General features: G+C 40.7%; 1 protein-coding gene across 1 annotated transcript in view; it reads left to right on the top strand.

Moving 5' to 3' along the window:
• Positions 1 to 17,934, top strand: part of lars2 (leucyl-tRNA synthetase 2, mitochondrial) — a 32,115-nt gene extending 14,181 nt beyond the window's left edge. Inside the window, exons 9-21 of the mRNA XM_052065735.1 lie at positions 1,162 to 1,321; positions 1,799 to 1,903; positions 2,265 to 2,380; positions 3,443 to 3,726; positions 7,329 to 7,427; positions 10,246 to 10,383; positions 10,478 to 10,581; positions 11,884 to 12,063; positions 12,165 to 12,334; positions 13,106 to 13,183; positions 13,263 to 13,374; positions 15,352 to 15,479; positions 16,949 to 17,934. Of these exons, the coding sequence (XP_051921695.1) occupies positions 1,162 to 1,321; positions 1,799 to 1,903; positions 2,265 to 2,380; positions 3,443 to 3,726; positions 7,329 to 7,427; positions 10,246 to 10,383; positions 10,478 to 10,581; positions 11,884 to 12,063; positions 12,165 to 12,334; positions 13,106 to 13,183; positions 13,263 to 13,374; positions 15,352 to 15,479; positions 16,949 to 17,125 (1,851 nt within the window). The 3' untranslated portion in view covers positions 17,126 to 17,934. The remainder of the gene's footprint in view (positions 1 to 1,161; positions 1,322 to 1,798; positions 1,904 to 2,264; positions 2,381 to 3,442; positions 3,727 to 7,328; positions 7,428 to 10,245; positions 10,384 to 10,477; positions 10,582 to 11,883; positions 12,064 to 12,164; positions 12,335 to 13,105; positions 13,184 to 13,262; positions 13,375 to 15,351; positions 15,480 to 16,948) is intronic.
• Positions 17,935 to 21,937: the final 4,003 nt, after the last annotated feature.

The raw sequence follows: 21,937 nt of genomic DNA, 5'->3' as shown, positions 1-21,937 counted from the left end.
GTCCTTTACGATATCGCGGTTCACTTTTTGCGATTTTACTGCATCGCTGATCTCTTCTAAATTATACTTATATAGCAAATTACTTGATATATTTCGTGATTTTGTGTTGAGTTTTTTTTTTGGACAGATTATTCCTGGAAAGGAATATGAGGAAGAAGTGCTTAAAAGACAAATTGTCCAAACTAATAAAACACGTAATAAAAGAAGCTCAAGTGCAATGTGTACCACAAGAGCATGTGGTGATTACCAACACAAGGCATCACTGTTAGCTTATGTAATGAGAGCGAAACATTGCTAGTTACCTTCCATTGTAATGCCCCCGCAAGTGGTCAAGCATAGACTCAGCCGCTAATGCGCTTTCAATTGCTTTATTAACCATAAGAAAAGAAAACAAACATAATAAGCATATTCAAACATAAGCTCACCAAAATAAAACCGTCTCAAGTTTCACAACTGCACGTCTACGGTAAAGTAGACATGATCATGACACACATTTTAATGTGAGAACTAAACTTGTAATTCATAGGAAGAGCCTTAAGTTACCTCCAGTTTTCATCTTCGACACAAAAGCTGTACTGATCTCACTTTTGAAGAATCTCCCTTACAGAGCAGTGAGATATTCACCCCCTCTGCCTATAAACTGCAAGTGAGTTGCTCAACTGCCACTGGTTGTTGACTGCCCCCTCAGACTGATAAAGAAACGATAAACAATGAAGAGGTCATTAAAAGTCCAGTTATATTGCTGCTTATCTGTGGTCGTCTCTGTTGAGGCTGTAGCCAAAGTAGGGAACCAAGACCTCCCTCCCCTTAGCCACTTTGTCAAGCTTTTCTTGGGAGATTCGGGGGCATTCCCAGGACAACCGCAAATCATAGTCTCCCCAGTATATCTCTGACCTTCTCTGGGGCATCCTACCGGTAGGATGTGCCTGGAACACCTTATGAAGTATACTTGGGCCATCTCATGTGACTGCTCTGGATGTGGAAGAGCAGTATGCTGCGATTGTCTTGACGACCAATCCCCAGGGTATACCCCACCTCTCTCCGGAGTTAGGATTGGCTCCAACACACCTGCGACTCGAATGAGGATAAGCAATATAGAAAATGGATGGATGTTTCCATATTGACTCAATAGCTCCTCAATGATGGCCTTTCATTTCCCAGGTGAGTGGAAAGGAGACTGGGGAGAGTCTGTCGGCATACAGCTCCTCTCCAGAGGCGGTGTTTGGGGCAGCGTACCTGGCCATCCTGCCCTCCCACAGACTGCTCCATGGGAGCAGCTCAGTCCGCTCTGTGCTGGAGAAAGCCTATCAGCCAGGCAGAGGTGAGTATCAGTGTGAGGAGTCCTTAGCCCTTTTGGTTTCTGGCTTATGGAAAAGTGCTATTTCGAAATGTTATTTTTAACTCTGAATATAAGGCTATTAGTTGGCCACTGTGTTCTCTTCCATCTGGTGGACCAAACTCCAAGCCAACTGCTGAGCAACAATGAGAATGTTTTTATTCTAATGCATTTACCTATCTGTAAAATTATGTGACAAGACTGTAATCAGAGTTATCGTAAAATAGCATCATTTTTAACCTGTATTTCAAAGCATTTACACTTTATTGGTGTGTTTTGAGTCTATTCATTTTCTTTTGTTTTGAGTCCAACTGTTTTTTTTTTTACCTGTAGGTGTATGATAATTGGCATTCCCTCAAGATAATCTTTTAATTGAAAGTGTTAATTGATTTATTTATTTTAATTAGCTGTCAGGGGAGGCAGTGCTGCTTTGTTTTCACCTCTCCCCCCTCTGATTTACAGACTCCCTGACAGAGGTCACAGCTGTCAATCTGTTCACCGGCTATGAGGTTCCTCTGGTTATATCTCACAAAGAGGCATTTGATGGCTATCTAGACACTGTGGTTGGTAAGATAATTGTGTGATTGTCCCTGAACCTCAAATTTGTATTTCATTGATCTTCAGATAAATGAGAAAACAACGGAATGGCATTAAAACATTTCTCAATGTCATACAACTGCATGTCTGCTCTATGCAGTATTGTGCGTCGCATTTGAGTCCGTGCGCTGCGGGTTGTTTGTCTCACAGTGAGTGGCGATGGACTCTAAGGGATAGCTAATAATTAGTCGCATCACAGTAATACTTAACATTAAATGCAGGGAGGCTTGTAGGGCATTCTCAAGAGAACTGTACTGCATGTTTGTCTTTATGTAAGCATTCATTTGTGTTGTCGTTTGTGTTATCATCACGCTGCAACCATATAACCCAGGCACGCCGGACTGCAGTGAGGAGCATTTGTCCGTGGCCAAAACGCTGAATTTAAGGTGGACCAATGTTCTAAAGAGCCATGAAGATGGGACTGAAATTGTCATTAACTCCGATAAGGTGATGACAACCACGGCAATGATGCCATTTACATTTCCTATGATGCCTATACCTATACCTATACCTGAGATGCACGTGTATCTGTATGCTTTGCTCAGAATGATGACGATTAGATTTGCAATTGTAATACAATGGTTATTATTTACGATTGTTTTTCAAGCAAATCAGGGAGAAAATATTCTCTTTTACCGCGCTTACACCACAGGATCATTGGCCAGGACATCCAAAAATTCAGGCCTTTGCTGACACGGATCAGAAGGGGACACAATTATACTCACAACTGGGATGATTACACTGGTCAACAAATATTGACTTTTTTTTTCTCATTAGAGATGCAAGTACATGTTTCTAGATGATTCCGAATCTACCCTCATTTTTTTCTCAAGCACCTAGTTTTCAAAAGAATATTATTATATAAACACAATAATAGAATATTTCATGCAGTTATATATTAAGCCAAACAGTGTTTATGAATTACGTTTTAGATTAAACAACTGGTGAAATTGATTAATTACAAGGCATGGTAAAATCTGCATTGCTTACGTATAGGTCAACTTGAACTTGAAAATATCTCAAAAACACGATCGGTTAAAAACAAACAAAAAAAGCAGCAAAAATACATCAAAGTACACACAAAGCAATCTCTGTTTAAAATGTGCTCTTGTCCAGTGGTATTGATATTTCTGTACTCATCTTAACATTCATCTGTGCATCCAGCAACTCTGCAGCTCTGCTTAGATGATAGTTTTCCTGTGTAGTCCACTCATTGCTTGTGAGGAATGAAAATGGCAGAGTTTGGCAGACAACGATGGCAGCAGCTTACAAAGAATATACTCGTTTTTTTGGTTTAGTTTTTGTTTTAGTTGATTACACACTTGGTGGGCACATGCGCAGGTACTCCAGAGTCTGACTCCCACATAAATAGAATTCTCTTGAAATCTAAATGCCTCATTATTCTCCTTCTATGGTCATCGTCTTCTCTTTCTGCTTCTTCCTTTCCTTCTGTCTTGTTTTCCTTCTTCTCTTTCTCCCCCTTGTGTTCCTCCTGCATATATATATCAGTTTTCAGGGCTTACCAGAAGACAGGCTTTCGACTCCATTACCCAGAAGGCCAGGGAGCTGAAGGTCGGGGGCCACCTTACCAGCTCAAAGCTCCGGGACTGGTTGATATCAAGACAGCGTTACTGGGGCACACCCATTCCTGTGGTGCATTGTGAGCGATGTGGTCCAGTTACTGTCCCCGAGGAGGATTTACCGGTCACCTTGCCAAAGCTGCCGTCTCTCACCGGAAAAGGGGCATCGCCTCTGGCAGCTGCCCATGACTGGGTCAGTTGCAAATGTCCAAGGTAAGATTATTTTGGTTCACTCTAATAATTACACATATTCCTGGCATTTGGCCAAAACCTCCAATGTCACAATTTGCTAATTTTCCCATTTATTTTTACAAATCGATATTGTTGGGCCATTCGCAGACTCCGCACATGAGTTATTTTTGACATACTATACATTTAAATGTTAATTATTGAACAAACGTGCAGTTTGGGGGGAGGCTCCTGAAGAGTGATAACTTTGGAGGTACAAAGATGCCGCCTGACAGTTGTGATATACAAAGTCCTGCAGTTTGGGGAATAGCGCTGAAACAAAGGCTAGTTTTATTTTTAAAAATGCACACAGGCAAACAATAAATACAAGCAAACAAGATGTGTTAACTATAATAGATACAAACGGTAAACATTCGGGTCTGATTGTCAGATGTAGCTCATTAGCTGAGATCAACGCTTGCTCATGGAATTTCTTTTTGTGCGACGCAGAGGCCATGAGTTCTCCAGCTGCAAGGTGCCCCACTGATAATTAACGACCACATTAAATGGTAGTGGAGGGTAGTTATTTTTGCAAAGACAGCTAATTGCTCTCAAAATCATCTAAATAACCGTTTGCTTTTATAATTAGGCACAGATACTTGCAGCCTGGATAGCCTTCGGTGCAAATGTGGCTAAACGCATGCTTTTGCAACTCATCGCTTCATGTATGGATTGCTGCCAGCTTCGTAAAACATTACACATTGTTGATGTTGCTGGTAATACAGTTTGTTGTGGCTCATGAAAAACATTTGGCTGCAAACCTACAAAAATCTCAGCTCCGCTTGTTATTGAACCTGTAAGATTCATTTCAAGTGTTTTGATCGTCCTTAGTTTTTCAAAGATGAGCAGCGGGAAGTACACCAAATTGGAATCCTCGAGAGGAAAAAAAAGAAACTCTCATGACATATTGTCGCTTTCAATGTTTTAATTGCTGCTACCTTTTTAAGTAAGCTTCACAGCATTCACTCCCCCTTGAACTCTTGAAGTCTTTTTAAGTCAGATCAAAACTCTCCAGGCCCTGCTGACGTGCAGCCGGGCAGGATAGCAAGCGAGCTCTGAATCATCACCCCCCAATTGAGTACAATCACATTTCCAGATCAGTGGCTTTGCTCATATGCGTCATGTTGCAGAAAGGGTAGATAGGGAGAGTGTTCCTTGCTGTGATGATGTAACATTTCAGAAAGTGAAACTGTCCATCATTTTGTTTGCAGAATAAGATCAGAAAAATGTTGCTGTATTTTCTCCTGACAAAATGAGGACTAGCTGAGCCCTTAGGAGTAGATGGAGCTTGAAGTGGGAGCCTACAAATTGTGCAACCATTATGCTTTTGATTCTGATTGGGTTTTGTAAGAAAAGATGTCTGAGATAAGAGAAGCATGAGATGATGATTACAATCTAGTTTACGTCAGGCAACCAAAAGTGGTAAGTGCAATTTACGTGTGCGAACACCTATTGGCTGTGAATGAACTCCGTGTATTGAAAGAACTGAAAATGCAGATTAACTTCTGGTGCTGAGGTGGGAATATGTGGCTCAATAAAATGAATTACTGTCATGCCGCCATGTTGATTAAAACAATGGCCCAATCAATTGTGGATGCCACAAGTCATCAGATAGTGTTCACACATTTCCACAAAGCTACAAGAAATCATCCCATCAGATGTGATTGACGGGCGTAATTGCGAAGGCGCTGTTAGCGTCTCACTCCCCATCTCCCCTCCGCTGTTAAGTGTCGGTGGAAATTTGTTCCCTTCTCTCGTCACGCTTGTCCAATTCAAGTTTGAGGGGAACGCAGAAGAACACGGTGATGAGAGGTGGGCGGCTGGGATGGAGCTTCATCTGTCCTTGAGGATGTCGTATCCTGTGTGCTCATCACGTCTTCCACTCTCTGCAGCTCTGTGAAGTGGCCTGCTGCTAACTCGGCTTAGCTTGGCTACAAGCCAAATTTGTTGTTCCACAAATTCCCAAGTAAAGAGAAGCCACGCTGGTGCCACTTTGACAGATGGGGATGGAACAAATGGAGACCCACATTCTAGTGTGCTGCCTACCTTCCTTCATCGGTTTTCAAACCTTTTCACTCGCAGCTTTATCCTATAAATAAGTTTAAAAAAAATACACTACAAATCTCTTCGTTACTGCTTGAGTTTTATACTCCCCTAGGGAGCCATAGCTGCAACCAGAAATAAGTAAATTGGGAGTTTTTTATCAAGACGGGCCTGTTTGCAGACGAAGGACAACAGAAATGCCTTTTGAGTCCCAACTGATATCGGCATGTGCTTTTTTGTGGAGCCCCCACACAGTACATGTATGATTGATTGATTGTCTCTATGTTGAACAAGTGAATAAAAAGAGAGAGGGAGAACAATACCAAACAATAAAGAAACTAATAATAAGCCGAAGTTAAATACAAATTGCAAAACGTTCCTTTGCCTAACTACAAACTGAATTTCACTTCGGTGGAAGAAATAAAATCTCTTTTTTTTTAAATGTTTTTTTTTTTCATGGCTCAAAGCAGGCTCACAACTGTGTGCCAGCCCGGCAAATCTTTAGGAGTGTGTACCAGCTGTCTGTCCAGTCACCACATTCTGTCCTCTGATTGTCCAGTCTGGTGTGAGGAAAAATGTGCCAAATCTCCCACACTTAGAAAGCCTTTCTAATGTCTCACTATCTGTTTGGATTCTTTGGTGATAGCCTTGGGATGGCTTCCTTCTTTTCATTTGTGTGAAATAAGACCTGGCTTCCAAATATTAACCTTGTTACACCTTAGTATTGTTGCTAGGCAACTTCATGGTCTTATTTCATTATCACTGCTATTTTAGATTGACTAGTATGGCGGACGGCCCAGGGGTTTTGCCTTTCTGTCATAAGTGATTTTGTTTGAGTAAAATGTTGGAGAGAAAGACTAAGTCAAGATGAGACATATCCATCCATGCATTTTCAGAGCTGCCTATCCTCCTGGAAAATAAAGAAAATCCAGAGGCGCATCTGTGTTTGCTGTTTTATGTTTTTATATATATATATATATATATATATATATATATATATATATATATATATAGGTTTTTTTTTTGAGCAGTCTGGGACATTTTAAACTCTATCGAGACTCATTATGAAGTGCCAAGCATTTAACTTCACTGTTCCGCTTCCTGATTCCATTTATGTAAACACGGTATTGCAAATGTTTTTTTGTCTCTTCAAATCTTCTCCCTTCCTCTGTCAAATGTTAAATTGGCAGATTCACATCACGAAGCAAATACGGTTTGGCTGCGGTCATACAGGGCACAAGGTGACATTTCCAACACAAATACATGATCATTCCCTTGTTAGCACAGCCTGCTTGTCAGGGCATCGGACCAATGTTCCAGTGCCAGTTTGCTTTCAACTGTGCTTGTCTACAGAGGCTTGACCTCCACAGCCAGATGGAGGCACTGTCACATTCACAACAGTGAGCACGTATAAATATCACACAGAGATGCCAATTCTGCAGGCATACAAACAGGGGCCAGCGATGTGTTAGCTTTTCTAATTTACAAGCTTAATATTGATGCTGTCCCACATTAAAAAAAATAAACTGTGGCTCTCGTTTCAGATGTAACGGCCCAGCAAAAAGGGAGACTGACACCATGGATACGTTTGTAGACTCAGCCTGGTATTACTTTCGCTACACTGACCCTCATAATACAGTGAGGTATGGACAGTCTTATTCTATAACTTGACAATGTCGTTTTCATTCCTGTCAGATAGACTTTATTATTATATATATTTTTTAATTGCTTCCTGTCAGATAGACTTTTTTTTTGCTTTTTGCAATTATTATGATACTTTTAACATGAGTCTCAGTTTCCATTTACATATGCCAAATCTTTTTCTTTGCAGATACAAATTATCACTCAGATTTTTTTTTCTTTTTTATTTAATGCACACACCAGACACATCATTCGGTACTACCCGCAATTCAGTAAGAATTAATTTTACATTTATCTAAGACCAAACATTCTGTAAATTTATACATGTTGCACTAAAATTTAGAGGCCACACAATCAAAGCCACAAAGCTTAAAAAAAATCACCCCATGGTGACAATTTCAGATTTTTTATTTTTATTTTTTGTAACGAGACTTAAGAGATCTTAACACTTTTATCTTGTTTGTGTTTATTTCTTTAACTGAACAAAAATGGTAAAAAGTGGCATTAAATCGACTCGCTTTCAGCAAGCTGCTATAAGATAAGATATCCTTTATTCGTCCCACACTGGGGAAATTTACAGCCTCCAGCAGCAAGAATGTATGTAGAAAGAAGAAAGGAGAAAGAGAAAAAAAAAAAATGTGCCCGAATATCACTTGTGCAGTTTACACATGTTTTATGTCTCATTAAATGTCCAGCATTTCTTATGGAAATTTTGACCCGAGTGACACAATGGCTTGTTTCTTCAACTTAAGACGTGCCACCATTTTAGAAACTATATTACCGTTCAATAATGATGATCCTCATAAAGCTGTGCAGGTCCACCTGAAATAATTATATGCACATGGAAGCGTATCCTGACACACATGATTGTCTGCTATCACCCACTCTCCCACTTAACTATTTTGAGCATGCCTATTATAGCCTGAAGATGGTTATTCCTCCACCCACTTACACACACAGATCCACACTGAACACACTCAACTCTGTCTCACACACACACACATATCTTGGTTGTCACTTGCTGGGATGTTGGTGATACCCAAAGTTTAACAACACAGATTTTTATTTTTCCCAGCTTCTTGGCCAAGCCGGAAAGCCGCTTTAAAAGGCATTTGCGGGGCACTTTGCAGCTCATCCGTTTTTTTTTCTCCTCAGGATACATTATGGTGCAACAGAAAAAGCAATTACACAATTTGTGTATTTCAGTCAATCTGCTGAGTCTTATGTGCATAGATGTGAAAAGTAGGATGCTTGTCATGCTGGGAGAAGCAAGCAGGAGAAGGGAGGAAATAGAAATCTATGTTTTGACGTATTAGTGCAACGTTGGCCAAATGCCAACTCACAGGCCAAATTATTTTCAGGCTGGCAAGTTCATAACTTTATCCCATGGTTCAATTATCACCAGACACCAGTCGCCAAAGACGGGAGGAAGAGAGGCAGAGAGGTGTGGAGGAGAGTAATTACCAGAGCCATGTGTGCAACATGCTGTAGATAGCGCTCTGCTGACCATCAAGCCGTAAAGCTAGCCACATGCCGCCCTCACTCGCGCCATTATCTGATACATCTTTCTCTATAACCGCTTTTCTGCTAATAAGATGGGTAGTGGAAGAGTCATCAAAGCTGGGATGAAAAACCCATCACTGTTTTTTATTTTTTTTCTCCATGTGAAGAATTGTAAAAGACCCAGATTCAGAAAGAAAGTGTATATAAAACAGAACATTTTGCTTTTTGCGTTGTTCGACAAAAAACATCAATATTTTTTGCAATTTCTAATCGTGTCATTGCAGTGTTTGAACATGTGCAGGAGAGACACAAGAACCATTTTTATTTGATATTAGAAGAAACGGGCAGTTTATTTGAAAAAATAGAGAAAACAGTCTTGGAGGGGGATCAGGGTAGCTAAGTCCACAGAGTAGGAGGTTACCAGTATTTAAATTTCATCTGCACATTGATTTCTTTTTTAATGCCTTTTTTTTTTCTTTGCTTCTTGATCCATGTTTTGATTGTTTTCATTATGTTTTTCACCATAATTTATAACAACACGAAAATTAAAACTCATTAATGTAGTATCCCAGGTTTCGCAAGGTATGCTGTTGGGTTAAAGTACAAAACATTTTCGATACCGCTTATTCTCATTATGGTCACGGGCGTGTTTTCGCCTATTCCAGCTGAATTTGGGCAAGAGGCGGTGTGCTCCCTGGAATGGTCAGCCAATCAGTGACATTTTACAGAAAAGAAAAATCACATTTGGATCAGAATAGTTACGCTAAAATTCTCGAAATAATGTGTAGAAGCAAACGGCAAATTCGGATTGGATCAAAATGCGTCTGGCAAGAATGAATGACATGGCTGCTTTCTGAATTTCGTGCATGGGATTTACTCATATACTGTATGTCACACGCGAGATATGAAAAGCAGGAGTGTGCTTTCCTGTGCTTTCCTGAAACACTGTTTCCTGAAACACTGTTTCCCTCGTCCAATTTGGGTTACATCACACTGGAGCTCAGGTAAAATATAATTAACTCTGAGATGTGCCTCTTCCTTGTATATGAGCTCCAGTGTGAAGTAAACCAGAACAGAGGGGATGCGGTTCCTCAAAGTGCACCTATGTCCTGAGTAGAGATTCCTGAACTGCATGTGCGATTTCTGAAGTTCGCTCACTAGATGGTTGAAGTGTGAGTTAGTCATGCGCATGTGTTGTAACTCGCGTGTGTTACATAAAATATATAACAAGTTCTTGACATCTCCTGGGTTTTGTAATACCCACGACGAATTCTGCATTTTTTCCCCTCTTTCTCTCAATATGATCTTTTCCTCGAGGCCTTTTGAGCGCCACCTGGTGGATCGCTGGCTCCCTGTGGATGTATACATTGGAGGAAAGGAGCATGCCGTCATGCATTTGTACTATGCACGCTTCCTCTGTCACTTCTGCAAGGACCAGGGGCTTGTGGCACACAGGTACTGTATGTTTTCTATGTTCTGTGTCGGCTCACTTAGTGTGCACGTAATTTGTCTCTGCATGAATGAATGCGCCATCCATTTCTTTTTACAGGGAGCCTTTCAGAAAGCTACTTGTCCAGGGTCTGATCAAAGGCCAGACTTTCCGAAGAGCAGACAGCGGCCAATACCTAAAGAGAGAAGAGATAGACTTCACAGGTGCATGCAGACCGAATCCGACAAGTGTAATTTTGTCAGATAAAGCTGTTCAAAAATAACATCAGAGATACAATCTCAAAAGCAGCAAGGATAAGTGTGGTATTTTTCTATTTAGTTGTTTGTTGCAATGTTCATTGCTTGGATGCTTTCAAAAGTCCAAGGATAAAATCAGACAATACTGCCTTGCAGAGAGGGAACGTCTTGCACGTCAGCCATGATACTCTGAATAGATCTGTTTGTTGAGAATGTAGTCCGTGTCAATACAGAGAGTCAAGCATTCACACGAATGCTTTTGCACCTTGTTCTTTTATGCATTTTTTTTTAAGTTGATGAGTTATTGTGTGAATGCACACATTGATTTGGTTTTTCTTCCGCCCATTATTTTGAGATGCAAGTACTTCCACGTAATTCATCCGATTCACATCATAACAATTTCAGCTTATTCCAAAAATGCATGCCTTGCGCCCCATTATTTTTCTTACTCCAAAAATTCACAGTTTTGCTGAAATGCTACGTTTTCAACCACAAGTTGACCATTGATTCCCAAACGAGACATTCAAAATCACAGATTCACATTTTTCCAATTTGAAGTTCAAAACATGCACCTCATTCAATTCACCTTAGGAACAATTTTCATCTTGCCAGAAATTTCCATTGACCTAACATTCTACATTTTCACCACTAAACTCCTTTAAAAACCAAAACATTACTTATTCAATCCCAGTTACATATTCAACCAAACAGATTCCCATTTGGAAATTCAAAGCATTCACATTTAATTTGCCATGCTAATGATTTTCAACACGCTATAAATTTCCTCCAGAATTCCGCATTTATTCCCCTTCCCCATCTTTTAATGACTCTGTATCTTTCAATAACATTCCATGTCATTCAACATCAACAACAACCTCCATATTTTTTCCATTCAGCATTTCAGCATTCACCCGCAATTTTCCCCAAAAATGGCCATGTCTAATTTAAATTATTCTTGTTTTTTTTCCTACATTACAAAGTACAGGTATTCTATTTGAACATTTTGCAAAGAACTATAATTTACCAATTATTTTGTGTGCCATTGCACATGCTTTTCATCGGTATGAAACCACCATTACAGTGCCATGTTTTGTGAGCATATATCAGCATTGTCATATACAATATCCAATGAGTTGCAATCGTCAGAAAAAAAGTGTTTTGTTTTTTTTACCAGTCAATTTTAAGTAGTTCAGATCAATGGAGGCTAATTTCGACAATAGAGAAATAGACGTGTTGTCACTGACCTTTTACTCTTCCTGCCTCTGTTAGAAAAAGAGCCAGTGGCATTAGGAGGCGGAAGCGTGGAAGTGACATGGGAGAAAATGAGCAAATCTAAACACAATGGTCTGGACCCCCAAGAGGTGGTGCAGCACTACGGCGTAGACACAGTGCGACTCTACATCCTTTATGCCGCACCACCGGAACAGGACATCCTTTGGAATCTTAAAAGTGAGATCTTAGATATTCCTGGTGGCTTTATAGTCCGTTGATGGATATTTGTTTGTTTGTTTGTTTCCTACCAAATGAATGTAATTCTGACCCCACCCCAGAGGATGCTCTTCCTGGGGTCCTGCGCTGGCAGTCCAGACTGTGGCAGCTTGTGACCAAGCTGCGACACGCTCGGCAACTTGGTGACATCCCGAACCCCTCCTTGCTGCAAAAGAAGGAGCAAGCAGAATCAAAGAAGATCTGGGAGAACAAGAACTACGCAGTTCAGGAGGTAGTGATGATATCCTGCGATACTGAGCTACTGCAATATTTCTCACCAGCAGGGGTCAGTAGATAGCCTGGTTTATAAGTGTCAGCTTTTCATGTCCAACCTACATTGTCAAGAGGACTGGTTCACCCACTGCTTCTCTTACCTTTGTCTGTTTTGACTTTGAGTCCTCCACAAGATGAGTTATCATGCTAACATGCAGTGACAAGATTAATATGCCCATCATTACATGCCAGTGCAGCCATTCTAAACGTAAACCCCACGAGTACAGGGGAGGAGCAGGACTAGCTAGAAATTGATTTCAAACCTACTCAGTCGCTCCCACACTTTATAAATAGATGTCCGTTCCTGCCAGTTTGGATTTTCTTTCCCCGCCCCTCAAGGCTGCAGCTTTTATAGGATATCAGGCCTGTTAGCCTTAAGCTCTCAAAGCTAAGGCTGTGCTTTGAATCAGGCCCTGGAAAAAAAGCCTCACTGATCAACCTCTACTTCCCTCGGACCCTTCCCAAAAGGGATTTCTCCTCCCAATGGGCAAAGCTAGGAAATATTGACCTAGTCAGAGCAGTGTATCTTCAGCTGGCTATTACAGGCTGGAGGTGTGCATGCTTAAGGCATGTTATTATTTCTCTTCAGAGGCAGCACGAATCCCCAGGCCAAGTGACTGACTGATGATGGCTGTGATTTAAATACAACACCACTAACTATAAAGGTTTTACTATCTGACTCTTCATCTGTTTTTTTTTAAATATCCATGGATGTTATTTTTCATTTTAGGTCACATCTCACTTCACGGAAGACTTCTTGTTCAATGCAGCCATTTCTCGCCTCATGGGACTAACCAATACATTGAGCGTGAGTGAACACCGTCCTGCCCTCTTCTGAGTTCAGTGAGCATCCCCTTGACTACCGTTACGTGTGTCACTGTGCCTAGAGCGCAAGTGTGAGGGTGTTGCAGCACAGTGTGGAATTTGAGGATGCTCTGGCCACGCTGGTTATGATGACGGCACCCATGGCGCCTCACCTGGCCTCTGAACTTTGGGCAGGTGGGTGCAAACAAAATGATATATTCGCCGAATAATCATGTTACTTTCATTAGTTTGGTTCTGGCTTCCAGCTGGATAAAAAATGAAATGCAAATCGAGGCACGAATGGAGCATTTCTGCAATCATACTAGCTTATAGTTCAATAAAACCAGAAGTAGCCTGATATTAAACAAACACGAATGTGGAGCTCCACAAATTTATCACCTCACAATTTTTGGATCTTTCCGCTTTACCTACTTCTATTCTATTTAGGAAAAGAGATGGGTTGATTTTAGAATGTTCTTGATTTTTCTGGAAGTTATTTCTGTCAGCCCAAACATGGAGTTAGCACACCATGCAGCAAAAGGAAGTGTTGACACTACTCCTTCTTCTAATCCCAGCAAATGCCCAAAATGATGTAACTAACCATCATCAGATTTCTGATACTGTCGTCGAGTTCACCGAAAATACATTAAGTGTCCTTTCAATGACATGCATTCCTTGCAGTAATCTCTTGGCTCAGTGTAGAAAACAAACAGGTGGAAGGAAAAGATTGAGCGTCATCTTCCGTTCCTCACGTGGCAGCTTCCAACTCCCAATCAAGGACAACATCCTATCATTGTGGATGACACACATAACCACCGTTTCTGCACACAATTTTAGAATATGTACTCTTCAGCAGATCACGATAGTTTGATAGAGGCTGGCTGGAAGGGAGGTGCGCATATTACATGCCCACTTTTGCGCTTGTGTGTGTTGTATAAAAAATTACAAACAGGACGTGTGAGCTCACGTGACATCCGGTAACATGTTATGCTTCACTTTTCTATTTGAAGTTCATCACCCTCCTTTGTCTTTCCTGTGGGATGCGACTTAGTTGTTGACAAAATAGAAGGAGAATTTTGGATATTCCGCTACTTCATCGAATATGAGATACAGGCATAGGACTCATGCTCTGTAACAGCTCGATATCATCACAGAGTGGCCTCAAATCTTATAAATGCTGAGCAACAATTAGTCAGGTAGCTCCCTAAATAGAAGCCTCATTTTTTTTCCCCGCCGGGAAAAAATAGCAGGTGGTTACTGTTCCTAGCTGAAATCACACCGTAGCATTTTGTCCATCGAGCAGTACTTTACACTTAATTGGAGTTCAAGGTTTCATTTTATTTTTTAAACAAACCATCCCATGAGGACTGTGTTGAAATTGAAAACAATCACTTTATAATTGCCAAATGAAACAACATACACATGAGCATAGTCTTTCACCTGTGGGTCGTTCAAGTTCTCTCTCTCTCTCACTCTCTCATGTTCATGGGCAGCGAGTCATTTAGCCTGTCAGTAGCATCTTGGCACATGACACTCCAGCTGACTTCTCTCATTCCTATTGAAAAAGAGGATAGCGGTGCTGTCTCTGACCACCTAAAATATTCCCTAGCTTGAAAAGACATCACCTACGTCCTGCCTAACAACCTAAACCGTTGCTGATGAATAACACAACAACAACAAAAAAAATTCAGGGATTGTGCTTTATTTTGGTTGGTAAAATACTGTATTATATTTCAACCAAGTACTGTGTCGTTACACACAAATTTTAGGTATGCTGGGGTTCAGTTTAGTGGTGTTTTAAAGTTCCCCCCAAAATGGGCTACTCCTAATGTGTACTAGTCTATGGAACGTTTTTAAATGTAACTTTATACCCAGAGTAGTACACACGTAGTATCACTAACCAAGAAGTAAGAAGTACATTAAATATTTACTGTATATGGGAACCACTTTTAGGCCATAAATTTAACATTTTCCACTGAAAAACAGAAAAACATTTCTTTAAATGTTGATATCCATGAATTGCCTGGTGCCACCATCGTAAACCAAGGAGGCCCTGTACTGACGCTAGTTGCATAAATGAATACAAAAGACATTTAATAGTGAGCAGTGTGTTATTAGCCAGTGTGGTATTAGGTGGTGTCACAGTGTCATTGTTCCGTCTTTCTTGTTCAGGTCTTTGCCAGGTGAACAACCCCATCAGTGGCACTCTCCAGCGCGGTGGGGATGTCCTGTCACAGTCCTGGCCTACTGTCGATCCCAGCTACCTGGAGAGCCCCGACTTTGTGGACATTTCTGTGCGGGTAGGGTCACACAGACGCACATCCTCAGACAAACCTTAATGTGGCCGAGACTTTTTTTTTTCTTTGCATAAAACAGCCGAACAGTCTCCCGTATTGTCCTTTTTGTTTGGGAGATGAAGGGTTTCACTTTAGCATCAGCACATTTGTTCCTTTGTTTACATACATCGCTGATGTCACATGCGCATGCATTTCTCCTCTAATCCACCACCATTTCAATTTTTGAAGCTCAAGTCATAGTCCATGAATACATCTACGCTCTGTAATTTTGAAGAGAGCCTGTGATTAGCATGTGCATGTCTGTGTGTGTGTGTTTGTGTGCGGGTGTCTGTGTGTATTTATGTGTCTGCATGTTAAGACTCCTTGAAACTAAACAGACAAGTGGGTCAATAATACCCAGTTTTGCAGCTTATTTTGGCAGCTGTCTTGCCTTTTTTCGTGTTTTGATTTTTTTAATTATCACAAATGCTTTTGGCCATATCTTCCTCTACCAATAAATGTGTGTTGTTTGATTACTTTCAAAGACATTTCCTGCAAAGATCTCCACTGTGAGACCTAAAGGATTATCTCAAATAATCAGACAATATCCCAGAAAATAAATTACGTGGATTAGCCGTTGCCCTTGCTAACAATGACAATATGATCCCAACGTGGCAAACACACACACAAACACACACACAAACACACACACACACACACACACACACACACGCACACACACACACACACACACGCACACACACACGTCGCCACACTGATTGAGTTAATTTTACACAAGTGTCACTGTTTTGAAAGTGGCTACCGATGAAAGTGCTATAATCTGTCTTTGTTTTTCTTTTTCTTTTGTCTCTCTTGATAAATTATTGATCTTTTGTTCGCACACGCACACACACACACACACACACACACACACACACACACACACATAAAATATAACGTGTAAGCCAACTTCCAGTCTTTTAAAAGCTGTTTGTATTTGACTTGAAAACACACTTTGGCGTATTTATATATGTTACAGTTGTTTACTTCATTTTTACCTCCCCTGTGTCCTCCCCTGCGCTGTAAATATCTTTGAGCTCATCATGCTGGCTGGTGATGATTTCACACAAAAGAGCCCTCTCTTGTGGGCTTCTTCATCTCCTGCCTGTGTCCTCTAATCACATACTTTTGGGGACTCCATGCCTGAGTGGCCTCTAAGAGGCACGCACGCATGCACGCACACACAGACGAATGCTTTTTGAGACGGCATCACCCAGAGGAAGTCTGGACGTTCCCACTCATTGTCTACACTTGCTTCTAAACCTACAGCACCGAACAAACTTCCTCAAACTAACCACTAAATATAGGTTGGGATGGTCAACGGCGTGTGGAAGGAGAAACTTTCATTTGTATGCCAAAGAATGATCTTACTTTTATCTTGAAATCATAGATGGAGTCGTGGCTTTGATATTTCTTTCAATTCTCATCCCCAGATTAACAACAAAGTTTGTGGGACAGTGACCGTACCTCTGCTGGTGTCCAAAGATATCGATCAGGTGCAGAAACTTGTCATGGAAAGCCCCCTCGGACAGACTGTTCTCAGAGAGCTGCACATCAAGAGAGCCATCCTTTCCCCCCGGACTGCCCTCATCAATTTCTTAGTTGGATGATGACATTTGACTGTCTGTTAATGCGACTCTTTGGTGGTGGGGGAAAAAAGGAAGACTGTTATGCATTGCAAACTTGTATCAGGTGTGGGAAAATATAATATAAAATAATATTGCAGTAATTTTCCATCATGTCTATTATGGTATGGTAGCAAGACATTGGCATCAGTAGATGAGAGTAATACTGCGGTCTGACGTAAAAGTGCGTGCCATTGCGTCCTTCATAACAAGTTTGAGTCGGAACGCTTTTCACCTATGTATGCTATCAGCACTTTGTGTCTAAACAGTCAATGAAGCCACATTTTATTATTTTAACTTTTGGCTCCTCCTTAATACGGTCGTTTTTTTTGACGAAGACTCACCATACTGTACACCCTTGAATAGAGCCAATCATCAATACTTTGTTTTCACTAAACAAGAACAACATACCGGTAGGTTTTTTTTTTTTTAATTTATGCAGATGAATGACAATCATGGTTAATTTTGCTGAACTGAGTATAAGTGTTGAACTACATTTGAGTTTCCATTATACTGAAAATGAGTGAATCTGTTTTTCCCCTCACTTTTAATGAACAGCATTTCATCAGACTCTTATCATGGAAATAATACAGAACATGTATTTTTGTATCCATTTAAGTATGGTATATTTCACTGGTTAATCTGCAAGCCTGCTTCAGCAAGTTTTACTTCTTTGGTTGCATAGACAATACATTTTTAAACCAACGATCGCTGCAAAATGTTGTGATAAGAATGTATCATGGGTCATTTTGCAATTTTCTACCTCCAAATATTAAAAATATGATGTAAAGATATGGTATTAGTTTCTTTGTTTTTCATTTTAATTCAAAAGAGTAGAAAGTGCCCCCCCCCCCCCCCAAAAGGAAATTCAATATGGCTCTAGCAATTCTCTCCCTGTTTTGTCAAGCGTTCTTGAGTGTCCCACAAGAACTCAAATTCCACTCAAGATTCCAATCATGTTTTTTGCCAGACTTCTTTTTTGCTGATTTCCGCCCCAGGCCGCCATTTCTGGACACAAGGACTTTCTGGCTCCTCCAAAAGGTCACTCGGAAGACTTTGTCGTTCATCAGATCAATGTCAGTGTTCTTGGGCTAGTTTCATGCGGCCTTTTAATATTTTCTTCCAGAGCACATGCATCAGCAACACAGACTGTTTTCATGTATGCTCCCAAAAGCTTATATTTAATTATGTGCACACATTTTTTATTTACATTTCACATTTCGAGATTCAGTACGTAATTAAAGAAAGAAGCACACGACCGAGGCCAGCTTCAGGGTGAGTGTGTTTCTAATTTTATGATCAAAGAAGCTCTACTCTTGACTGTTCAAATCACACCATGTCAGCAAATTCTGTCGAGGTCTTGACTTTTTTAAGGAAGTCACAGGCAGTTCGAAACTTGCAGACAGAAGCTGAAACTGAACATTCCTCACTGATCTTGGGAACCTTTTCTCCATATTCCCGTGCTCTATCAGTCAGCATCAGGTGATGGGAAACGCAGACGGGGAGAATAACAGGAAGGGATACCAGGAATTGGAAGAGCGAGGAAGCAAAGCGTCAATGCTGTGTTGTATTCTCTTGTTATTGTGTCACATAGTCATTTAATTGCGTGCTGTCACAGAGCAGTGGGTGAGAGTGCTAAAATGATGGTGTTGCCTCTGCAAGTTATTTATTTTCACACTTTAAACCTGTGAAGGAAGAAATGGAATTATGGACGGCACTTGTTTAACTTTGGTATGTCCACCTTTGTAGTACCAAAATGCTTATCCTACTTTATATGTTTATGTTCTACTTCCCTTCTAGCAACATTTGATAACAGTAAAATGGTCTGCAATTAAGCACCCTGAACAAAAAGTTGACAGTCCAATTTTCTCTGAAAAATGCCATGGTTATTTCAATCGGCATCAGGAAGTATTTCCAATTATGAGGTCACTGTACATGTGAATATTTGCGCGTTGATTTAAAATGAGCCTTTTAAAACATTCCCATTAAGAAAGCATTTTATCACTGACAGACCCCCAGAACATTTTTACACATTTAATGTCAGCCCCACAGTTGCCATGACAACTAACACTGAACATGGGTGACTCATTCGGTTACAGTTCGGCTTTATACTTGAGATGTACAGCAGGAATTGTCCATCATGAGCTACAAAAGTCTTGCCACACAGTTGTTATCTATAATACTGTATATAACACTTCATTTGGTATTAGATTTGGGATAACGTACCTGAAACTGCTTAAAACTGTAACAACCATGATTGAGATACTAAGACTTAGTAACATTGTCGTGCTTTTCAATTTCTAAATCACATTTTTTCTTGTAACATGAATGTAGTTTTGGACATATAGCAGTATAGAATGGATATACTGTATAGCGGTTTAGAATGTACTTTACCTCCTCTTTCAGATGCTGGAAAAATGCAATTGTTTTTTTTCCACGTTCATTTTAATAAAGTCCTGGAATTTGATCATGGAAATAGTAGATGAATGACACATTGACTTTTTAAAAATGTTGGTGCCAGTAAGGGAAGCTTGAAAACATACCCTATATTTACAGAGCTTAAAAATGCTGTCAAGAACTAAATTACCCGGTAGTTCTTAAACGTATGAGGTTGGATGTTTTATTAAACTGAGTTAGTTTCTTAATGAATAAATCCTGCATTTGAACTCATTTTCTTTTGAGTTTCACCCGTGCAGACAGTGGTGAGCTTATGTGAAGAAACGTTTCTTGCTTGAAGGCAGAGTTGCGTAACGGTGATTGTTTTCCCCAAACCGATACGGATGTAGTGCCCTATAAAGCCTACGTTTTTAATTAAAGCTGCTGCCCGCTACCTCTTTGTCACATCAGCTGGGATTTAAAGCCTATTACGGTGGCTTTTCTGTACCAGTGAGGTTCACTCTGCAATAAGGAGGGGTCACGGGCTGGAATGTGTGACATCACTCAAAACAGAGGGGCCTGTAAATAGCCCACCTCAACCACCAAGTTTGCTTTGCTATCCAATGCATGATGAAAGAAAGACGTTTGAAAGTTACCTCACCCTAATCCAACTGCTTATGGCATTACTCATAATTGTCCACTGATTGGAAATAATACCCATCATTCTAACTCTCTCTAGTGCCCTAAATGGTGTTGTCGGACTATAGCAAAAATTCACGCCAGGGATTCCCAAATTGTAGTGTTGAATGCACCCACCTCAGTCAGGATGTTACAGGGGAGGTGTGGCTTAAATACTCTGGCTGATTGACACTCGTGTTCTTCATAGAACTAATTGTTAGTCTGCAAAATAACAAGTATAGCTTGTCCAAGACCAAAGGGGTTAAAGTATGTTACAAAACTTTGAGAGTTCTCACCAATTAAAAAAACAACAACTTTTTAATAAATTACTGCAATAAAGCCCCTCTCCACCTTCAAGGCTCTCAATAGCCCAACTCCCTTCAGTCTCACGTGGCGTGCCTCAAGGCTGTCTCTATTTAGTCCCCTATCTTTCACATATAACACAGAACCTAAAAAAAAATCATCCTCTGTCATCTTATGGAAATCCATCTATCCATTTTCTACAGCGCTTGTTCTTGATCAGGAACAGGAATGTATCCCATCTGACTTTGGGCAAAAGGCAAGGTCGCCACCCAATCACAGATCAAGTATGGACAACTGTTCACACTCATGTTGACACCCATGCACAATTTAGAGTGTTTGTTGAATATTACCTGCCTGATTTTAGGATGTAGGTGGACCCTATGTTCATGGGAGAACATGCAAACTCCACATAGGTGGGTTGTAGTCGAAATTCAAATCACGAACCTCACAACTGTAAGGTAGAAATGTCAACCACTACTTCATGTGTTGCCCAGTAACAAATCATTGTGCCCCATAAATCTTCCCTCCCAAAATGGAGCTGCTGTGGCTCCCAGAAGTGTCAAAAGTACTCACACCGTGTACTTAAGCAGTACCAGGTGTGGTGCCAAAGGCTTTTCTCTCCCCAAAAAGTAATATCCATCCATTTTCCGAACCGCTTGATCCTCACGAGGGTCGCGGGGGGTGCTGGAGCCTATCCCAGCCGTCTTCGGGCAGTAGGCGGGGGACACCCTGAATCAGTTGCCAGCCAATCGCAGGGCACACAGAGACGAACAACCATCCACGCCCACACTCACACCTATGGACAATTTAGAGCATCCAATCAGCCTGCCATGCATGTTTTTTGAATGTGGGAGGAAACCGGAGCACCCGGAGAAAACCCACACAGGCCCTGGGAGAACATGCAAACTCTACACAGGGAGGCCGGAGCTGGAATCGAACCCAGTACCTCTGCAATGTGAAGCCGACGTGCTAACCACTGGTCAACCGGGCCGCCCTAAAAAGTAATATATGAATATATTTTAGAATATGACATAAAATACTGGAGGCCTTAGCTGGGGCTACACAGATTTCTGATGGGGCTATAGCACCCCGTCTACCACCATTACTGAGTAGAAGTACAAATACTTTGATTTTTAAAAAGTAGTCCTGATTGAATTATTTTATCTTTTTTTTTTAGTTATACAATACCACTTATTGGGGATAAATTCACAAAATATTGCACACAAAATACTTTGTAAAGCCTTGAATGGAGAAAATTGTACAGTTACATCTTGTCTCAACTATCAATCTAACTGTATTTTAGAAAAGTGCATGTTTCGATTTTAATCACCACGCAAATGTAAACTAATCCAAATTCTGTCCAATGCCGGAAAATTGAAAGTTTTCCTGCAATTCGGTTAATTCTGACCACACAACATGGATGGAAGTCTGTTGGGCATT

Source organism: Hippocampus zosterae, chromosome 5, assembly GCF_025434085.1.
Source record: "Hippocampus zosterae strain Florida chromosome 5, ASM2543408v3, whole genome shotgun sequence".
Lineage (NCBI taxonomy): Eukaryota > Metazoa > Chordata > Actinopteri > Syngnathiformes > Syngnathidae > Hippocampus > Hippocampus zosterae.
The sequence above is the reverse complement of the archived record's forward strand: the minus strand, read 5'-3'. Positions and strand labels throughout refer to the sequence as shown.